This window comes from Cydia splendana, chromosome 17 (assembly GCF_910591565.1).
Source record: "Cydia splendana chromosome 17, ilCydSple1.2, whole genome shotgun sequence".
NCBI lineage: Eukaryota > Metazoa > Arthropoda > Insecta > Lepidoptera > Tortricidae > Cydia > Cydia splendana.
In genome coordinates this window covers 18,084,898-18,093,587 of record NC_085976.1, presented here as the reverse complement: position 1 = coordinate 18,093,587, position 8,690 = coordinate 18,084,898, and the positions used below count along the sequence as shown (strand labels likewise).

At 46.2% G+C, this 8,690-nt stretch overlaps 1 protein-coding gene across 1 annotated transcript in view; it reads right to left on the bottom strand.

Annotated features, from left to right (window-relative positions):
• The window catches only part of LOC134799026 (microtubule-associated protein futsch-like), a 233,614-nt gene that overhangs the window by 20,129 nt on the left and 204,795 nt on the right, over positions 1–8,690 (bottom strand). The window contains exons 8-9 of the mRNA XM_063771447.1: positions 413–7,977; positions 20–355 (exon numbers count right to left, since the gene is read on the bottom strand). Of these exons, the coding sequence (XP_063627517.1) occupies positions 20–355; positions 413–7,977 (7,901 nt within the window). The remainder of the gene's footprint in view (positions 1–19; positions 356–412; positions 7,978–8,690) is intronic.

The following is an 8,690-nucleotide window of genomic DNA, read 5'->3' as shown; positions in this document are numbered from 1 at the left end:
TCGCCTTCTCAGATGGGACTTTGTCAGACGGTACTGGGCTTGGTGCCTTCTCCGATGGGGCTTTTTCAGACGGTACTGGGCTTGGTGCCTTGTCAGATGGGGCCTTGTCAGACGGTACTGGGCTTGGCGCCTTCTCAGATGGGGCCTTGTCAGACGGTACTGGGCTTGGCGCCTTCTCAGATGGGGCCTTGTCTGACGGTACTGGGCTTGGTGCTTTCTCCGATGGGGCCTTTTCAGATGGTACTGGGCTTGGTGCCTTCTCCGATAGGGCCATGTCAGACGGTACTGGGCTTGGTGCCTTCTCAGATGGGGCCTTGTCCGACGGTACTGGGCTTGGTGCTTTCTCCGATGGTGCCTTCTCAGATGAGAGGTTGTCCGACGGTACTGGGCTTGTCGCCTTCTCAGATGGGACCTTGTCAGACGGTACTGGGCTTGGTGCCTTCTCCAATGGGGCTTTTTCAGACGGTACTGGGCTTGGTGCCTCCTCTGATGGGGCCTTTTCAGACGGTACTGGGCTTGGTGCCTTCTCAGATGGGACCTTGTCCGACGGTACTGGGCTTGGCGCCTTCTCAGATGGGGCCTTGTCAGACGGTACTGGGCTTGGTGCCTTCTCAAATGAGGCCTTTTCAGACGGTACTGGACTGGGACCCTTCTCTGATGGGGTCTTTTCAGACGGTACTGGGCTTGGTGCCTTCTCAGATGGGGCCTTGTCAGACGGTACTGGGCTGAAACCCTTATCTGATGGGGCCTTTTCAGACGGTACTGGGCTTGGCGCCTTCTCAGATGGGGCCTTGTCAGACGGTATTGGGCTTGGTGCCTTCTCCGATGGGGCTTTTTCAGACGGTACTGGGCTTGGTGCCTTGTCAGATGGGGCCTTGTCAGACGGTACTGGCCTTGGCGCCTTCTCAGATGGAGCCTTGTCAGACGGTACTGGGCTTGGCGCCTTATCAGATGGGGCCTTGTCAGATGGTACTGGGCTTGGTGCTTTCTTCGATGGGGCCTTTTCAGATGGTACTGGGCTTGGTGCCTTCTCAGATGTGGCCTTGTCAGACGGTACTGGGCTTGGTGCCTTCTCAGATGGGGCCTTGTCAGACGGTACTGGGCTTGGTGCTTTCTCAGATGGGGCCTTTTCAGATGGTACTGGGCTTGTTGCCTTCTCAGATGGGACCTTGTCAGACGGTACTGGGCTTGGTGCCTTGTCAGATGGGGCCTTGTCAGACGGTACTGGGCTTGGCGCCTTCTCCGATGGGGCTTTTTCAGACGGTACTGGGCTTGGTGCCTTCTCCGATGGGGCCTTTTCAGACGGTACTGGGCTTGGTGCCTTCTCAGATGGGGCCTTGTCAGACGGTACTGGGCTTGGTGCCTTCTCCGATGGGGCCTTTTCAGACGGTACTGGGCTTGGTGCCTTCTCAGATGGGGCCTTGTCAGACGGTACTGGGCTTGGTGCCTTCTCCGAGGGGGCCTTTTCAGACGGTACTGGGCTTGGTGCCTTCTCCGATGGGGCTTTTTCAGACGGTACTGGGCTTGTTGCCTTCTCCGATGGGGCCTTTTCAGACGATACTGGGCTTGGGGCCTTCTCAGATGGGGCCTTGTCAGACGGTACTGGGCTTGGTGCCTTCTCAGATGGGGCCTTTTCAGATGGTACTGGGCTTGTTGCCTTCTCAGATGGGACCTTGTCAGACGGTACTGGGCTTGGTGCCTTCTCCGATGGGGCTTTTTCAGATGGTACTGGGCTTGGTGCCTTCTCAGATGGGACCTTGTCAGGCGGTACCGGGCTTGGTGCCTTCTCCGATGGGGCTTTTTCAGACGGTACTGGGCTTGGTGCTTTCTCAGATGGGGCCTTTTCAGATGGTACTGGGCTTGGTGCCTTCTCAGATGGGGCCTTGTCAGACGGTACTGGGCTTGGTGCCTTCTCCGATGGGGCTTTTTCAGTCGGTACTGGGCTTGGTGCCTTCTCCGATGGGGCTTTTTCAGACGGTACTGGGCTTGGTGCCTTCTCCGATGGGGCCTTTTCAGACGGTACTGGGCTTGGTGCCTTCTCAGATGGGGCCTTGTCAGACGGTACTGGGCTTGGTGCCTTCTCCGATGGGGCCTTTTCAGACGGTACTGGGCTTGGTGCCTTCTCAGATGGGGCCTTGTCAGACGGTACTGGGCTTGGTGCCTTCTCCGAGGGGGCCTTTTCAGACGGTACTGGGCTTGGTGCCTTCTCCGATGGGGCTTTTTCAGACGGTACTGGGCTTGGTGCCTTCTCCGATGGGGCCTTTTCAGACGATACTGGGCTTGGGGCCTTCTCAGATGGGGCCTTGTCAGACGGTACTGGGCTTGGTGCTTTATCCGATGGGGCCTTTTCAGATGGTACTGGGCTTGGTGCCTGCTCAGACTGGGCCTTTTCAGACGGTACTGGGCTGAAACCCTTCTCTGATGGGGCCTTTTCAGACGGTACGGGACATGGTGCCTTGTCAGACGGTACTGGGCTTGGCGCCTTCTCTGATGGGGCCTTGTCAGACGGTACTGGGCTTGGTGCTTTATCCGATGGGGCCTTTTCAGATGCTACTGGGCTTGGTGCCTGCTCAGACGGGGCCTTTTCAGACGGTACTGGGCTGAAACCCTTCTCTGATGGGGCCTTTTCAGACGGTACGGGGCATGGTGCCTTGTCAGACGGTACTGGGCTTGGCGCCTTCTCTGATGGTGCCTTGTCAGACGGTACTGGGCTTAGCGCCTTCTCAGATGGGGCCTTGTCAGACGGTAATGGGCTTGGTGCGTTCTCAGATGGGGCCTTGTCAGACGGTACTGGGCTTGGTATTTTTTCCGATGGGGTTTTTCCGGATGGTACTGGGCTTACTGCTTTATCTGAAAGGGCTTTTTCTGAAGGTGCTTTCTCTGACAACGTTGGGCTAGATGGCCTTTCCGAAGGGACCTTGTCTGACGGAACTGGGCTAGGTGCCTTCTCCGAAGGCACTAAACTTGGGGCCCTTTCCGAAGGGACCTTCTCTGATAATGTGGGGCTAGGCGCTTTGTCAGATGGAACTGGGCTGACTGCTTTTTCTGAAGGTTCTTTTTCTGAAGGAACAAGGCCGGGTGCCCGCTCAGAAAGTGCTTTCTCTAATAATATGGGGCTAGGAGCCTTGTCAGATGGTACCGGGCTAAGCACTTTGTCAGATGGGGCCTTGTCAGATGATACTGGGCTAGACGCTTCTGAAGGCGCTAGACTTGGTGTCTTGTCAGAAAGTGCCTTCTCTGATAATGTAGGGCTAGGCGCTTTGTCAGACGGAACTGGGCTTACTGCTTTTTCTGAAGGAATGAGGCTGGGTGCCCGTTCTGACGGTGCTTTTTCCGATAATGTAGGGCTAGGTGCCTTGTCTGATGGGGCTTTTTCAGATGGCACAGGGCTAGACGCTTTGTCTGATGGGCCTTTGTCAGATGGTACTGGGCTTGGTGCTTTCTCAGATGGGGCCTTCTCAGATGGTACAGGACTTGGTGCTTTCTCAGATGGGGCTTTCTCAGAAGGTACGGGGCTAGGAGCCTTGTCCAAAGATGAAAGTTTATCTGCTAAATTTAGTTCTGTTTCTAGACTGTCGATGATTTCAGTCTGTAGTTTTTGCGGACTGAGGTCCTTTTCAGGTTTATCTGAAAGAGGGGTTGTCTCTGTAAGTTCGTCGGATGTCACGTCTTCCTCTTTGTCCTCTTTTTCTGGGCTCAGTTTTTCATGTAATTTATCAATACCATCCTCAATTCTTAAGCTCTTTGAAGTTAAGTCGACAACTTCTTTACTTATACTAGTTTCAATAGATTTAGCCAAGTCGGTTGTGTGCTTTACGTGTATTTCATCATCTATGGCTTTTTCTGTTACACTGTCTCGTTTGGATATGCTTTCAACTTTTTCACCATCGATCGACACCTCTGGCTGATATTTCTTTTCTATACTTACTTGCTTTTCATCAAGTTTGTCAGAAGTTTCAGCCTCTAATAGGAGGTGCTTTTCTAATAGCTTGTCAGTTTTTTCGAATATTTGACTGGATATGTCACTAACTACTTTAGTCGCCGTTTCAATGATACTTGATTTTCTTTCGTCGTGAGATTCTTCAGCATCATCTTTTTCCTTGTCAAGGGAAAGTTTACTTTCTTTCAACGAAAGTAGACTATGTTCTTTATCCGGTATTTCTTCTTTATGTCCATTTTGGATTTCTGCCTTGTGACTTTCATGCACTTCAGCCGTTGTTACGGTCAAATCTTCATATGTTTGTGCAGTCTTTGTTTTATCTGTGACAGTCAAATCTTTATAAGTGCTACCTACTTTAGCAAAATGGTCTGCTTTTGTCTTATCTTCGACTATACTCTGATCATCTTTCTCTGGACTGGGTTCTTTCGAGTGAACCTTGCTGAGAAGATCATCAGATTTGAGGATGTTACTATCGATGGTGACGGTTTTTTCAACAACAGATTCATGGACCTCTTTACTATCCAATTGAGTTGATTTTTTATCAAATAACTTTTCTTCTACCCCTTGCATATCTTTTTGTAATTTAAGGCTCTTCTGAGTTTCATCAAACGTCTGCTGAATTTCATAATGATCAGTTGAAGACACGCCATTTTTAAGAACCTCGTGCTCTTTAGTAGCTTTTGTCATTTGGTCCTTATTTTCACTAGATATTTGTTTTTCTGTTGATATTATTTCATCATGTAACTTTTTAGTTTCTTGGCTTGAGACAAAGTCTACTGCATCTGAAGAATGTACTGTTTCATCTGATTTCGTTGCAACCTCTTTGATAGTCTTTTTGGATGTTACACTTTCTTCAAACGTGTCTCCTTCTAGGTAATCAATACTTGTTCGTTTTTTATCAAAAAGTATTTTTTGAGATATAGCTTCCTCCTTTTTCTTTAGATCAGCCATTCTCTCTTCTAATTTTTCTAGCGTTTTTGCTGTCTCCATAGAAACGCTTAGTCGTTTCTCAGATTTTTCTTCTTTCAAATGTTGATTGTCGTCTTTTTGTTCATCTGTTTCGACTAATTCTTGTACTGTTTCCTTAATCACTTTAGTTAAATCATCCTTCGCTTTTCTTTGGTCATGTGTATCTTCTTTGATTTCACGTTTAACTCGTTTGCTCTCGCTAAGTACAGTTTTATCTGAAACTTCACTTAAATCTTCAGATGCAATTGATCTTGCAGGAGAAATCTCTTTGACCAAATCAGAAGTCTCTTGTTTAGTCTCTTTTTGATTTTCTTCTTTTAGAGCTGTCTCACTTGAGATTAACTGCTTCGTTGCCTCAATAGCACTTGTTATCGTATCCGCTTTAAACAAGTGTTCGGGAGATTTCTGAAGCATAACTGGGGACTTTTCAGCCATGATTTCTTCTAAACTTTTATCAGACTTTAATACTTCAGCGACATCAGCAACAATTTTTTCTACGTCTTTAGGGCTTAAAGGAGGCTTATCTGTGCCTTCTAACTTACGTGCCTCTTCAATTTCTTTTTCGACGTCCTCAGGTATTGAGGGTATTTTATCTGCAATAATCTCTTCAACAATAACTATTTCATCTTTTATGGGAGAGTCTACGGTAGTAATATGAGTCTCTCTTAATTGTTCAGTGTATTGTCCATAGTTAAAGTCAGTATCATCGTACTCTTTGACTGGTTCTAGTTCTTTAATAGCGGGGACTTTACTCGATTCTGGGTACATTGGTGATTCTGGCGCTGATCCCGGTGTAACCATCACCACCTCAGCATGTGACGGGCGCTCTACAGTTTTTAAAACCACATCATGCTGGCTTCCTTTGAAGGACGTTGCAGCCTCCATTTCCTTAAGGGGTAGGTCTTTAGGTACTTTAATTTCATGGACAAAACCAACATTTGGTTTCCTTTTAAATATATCTTCTTCAATTGGGGTTTTCTTTTCCTCATATGTCCTGTAATCTACTTCTTCGTGTAAAGGTAAGTCTGCAACTTCATCGGGTGTTTTAACTATTTCCCTTAATGGCGCTGGTATAGCTTCTAATTTTGGACTCTTGGCTTTAATGTCTATAAGAGTTTGTGGGGGAACTACTTCCTTTGTTTCTTCTTTGATATGTTTTTCTTCTACTTGCTGATCTTCCTTGATTTCATCAAGAGTTATCCTCTCATCCTCTGGTAATGTCGGTGCTGTGGTCGCCCCTGATTCGATAGTAGTCGATATCTTTTCATCGGGTTGTGATTCCTGCATTACATTAAGTTCTAACGAATCTTTAGGTTTGACAGCACCATTTTTGCTATCTGAAGTTTTCTTTTCACTACTATGGTCCTGTTTTTCTTCAACACTTACAGAGTGTTCTTTTGATTCTTGTTTAATTTCTGTTTTCAATTCTATTGTTGGTTTTTCTTCAACGTGCTCCTCTTTGAAATCATTCTTCTTCTTTTCTGATTCTTCCTTATCTTTAATGTGTTTTTGTAATTCATCCTCACGTTCTTGACTGGCCTCATGATCTGCGATAGAATCTTCAGTGTATTGGTCAACTTCTTCTTTTTCAATAATTAAGTACTCCTCCTCAAATTCTACGTCAGCTGTTGTTTCAATTTTTACGTCTTCTTTTATTAGTTTTTCAATATCAGAACGTCCTACGAATTCTACTTTTTCTTCAGCCTCACTGTCTCTATTAAATACTGCTTCAATCTCTCTTACGATCTCTTGCTCTTCCCTGTCATCTAATTCTTGTAGTTTAATATCATCAAGTGACTTAGACGTATCCTCGTCTGATTTTTTGGCGTCTTTTAGAATGTCTTCGTAATTAACTCTCTGGAGTCCTTTTAGTTTTGAGTCAACTTTCACTGACTTAATAGATTTCGTGGGACTTTTCATAGCTTTCAGTCCTTTCACTGGTGAAGCAAGAGGACGCGGTCTTCGTGAAATAGGTTCACGTTTTACTTTAGGTTTGTCTGCAGTCTTCTGAGTGATATCCCGTTTGGGAGATGGCTGTTTGTATTTTGATTCCATGACCCTGCGGTTCGCGGCTTCTTTAGTGCTTTTAGCTGGAGTACTTCCAGGGCTCAGTTTCCTTGCCTTAGCTTTAACTCTATCTTTCACAGCTGGTTGAATGCTGGAGATGGTCGATTTTACTTCTGCTGTCTTTTTCGGAGTGGCCGGCGGCGATTTTTTATCGTCACCTGGCTTTTTTTCTAATAAAGTAGTGCTTGTTTTCTTTTCGGTTTTCTGTACCGCAGTCCGGTGACTTATTTTTGTTCTAGTAGTCGCACTAGTCGTTTCACTTTTTCTTACCTCTAATTTCTTACGTTCCGTCTTTTTCAGTTCCTGTTTCGATTCCGTTTTAACTTCCTTTACCTCTTTTTCTTCAGTCTTATCGATTCGTTTCTTCTTTTCCGCTACTTTCTCCTTTTTCTTTACCTCTTTCTTTTTACTATCTATCACAGTGCTCTCATACTGAGCAATTTTATCATCTAATTTGGTCTCTACCCTGCCAGCGATGGCTTCTTGCAGCACAGATTCAATTTTCTTTTCTTCGCCGTCAGTCAATTCGCTGAGTAACTTATTATCTATGATGTTTTTCTCATCTTTAACCTTTGGGGGTGGTTCGGGTTCTGCAATTTTTTCGTCTTTCGTTTTATCTGTCTTTTCTTTGCTTATCGTCGTCCTGGTACTTCTAACTCTTGTCGTAGTTGTAGGTTGTGGGGCCGGCGGTGCGATTTGTCGGCCAGTGCATGTCGGGTGCTGTAGGAACTCAAGGTGTTTGAGTTTTTCTAGGCCTTCGAAGATTTTATGCTGTGGGGTTGAGCCTGGGAACATTATTCGGGTGATGGTGTCATCAGGGTTGGCTGGTCGCCATACGAGGAGAGCACAGATTGAGACGAGATTGGGGATGGGGAAGTTGAAGGCGCTGGAGACGCCGGCTCCCTCGAAGAGCTTCTGTTCACTGTTGTGCCATTTCTTGAGGAAGTCACGCACGTGCTTGGAGTCCTTGGACGGATTCAGGACGTACATGTCGAGTGTACCTGGAACGTGAGGATTTAGCTTTTATTTTGTGACAATTTGAAAAAAGTATCTGATGTTGCTTAATTAGTTTATTTTGTAACATTTACCAACTTTGTGGCACAATTTGGTTCAGGGCTGCAGTAACATTGTCGAGGCTTCATGTTGAGGTTCAGATTGAAGTCTAAGCCCGCCTGCAGTCGATACGTACTGTGTCCGACTTTGTGATACAAACTAAGAGGCTCGGCGCTACGGTAGCTCTGCCGGGCTAGCACATGATTGACGCGAGAGTATCACGCCCGGGAGATAGATTACCCGTCCCTCTTTAGACTTAGAAAAAGATGCTCTTCACCCCTCCTGTGCTAGGCCTATACATATACTGTTGAGACTTCAGGTTGTGATATAAGAGTTCTTGGACATCTTAAAGATTGAGGTCTAAGCCTAGTTAGTACAAACCATGACGAACTTTGAGGTACAAGTTAGTAGGCTCAGGGTTTCGGTAGCACTTTTGAGGCCACATATTGAGTTTGAGATTGAAGTCTAAGCTCTCCTGCAGTCAATACGTACTGTGTCCGACTTTGTAATACAAATTAAGACGCTCGGCGCTACGGTAGGTCTGTTGAGACTTCAGATATCGGAGCCCTACTGTAGGAGTAATAATAATAAATAAATATTATAGGACAAGTTTTACACAGATCGACCTAGTCCCACAGTAAGCTCAATAAGGCTTGTGTTG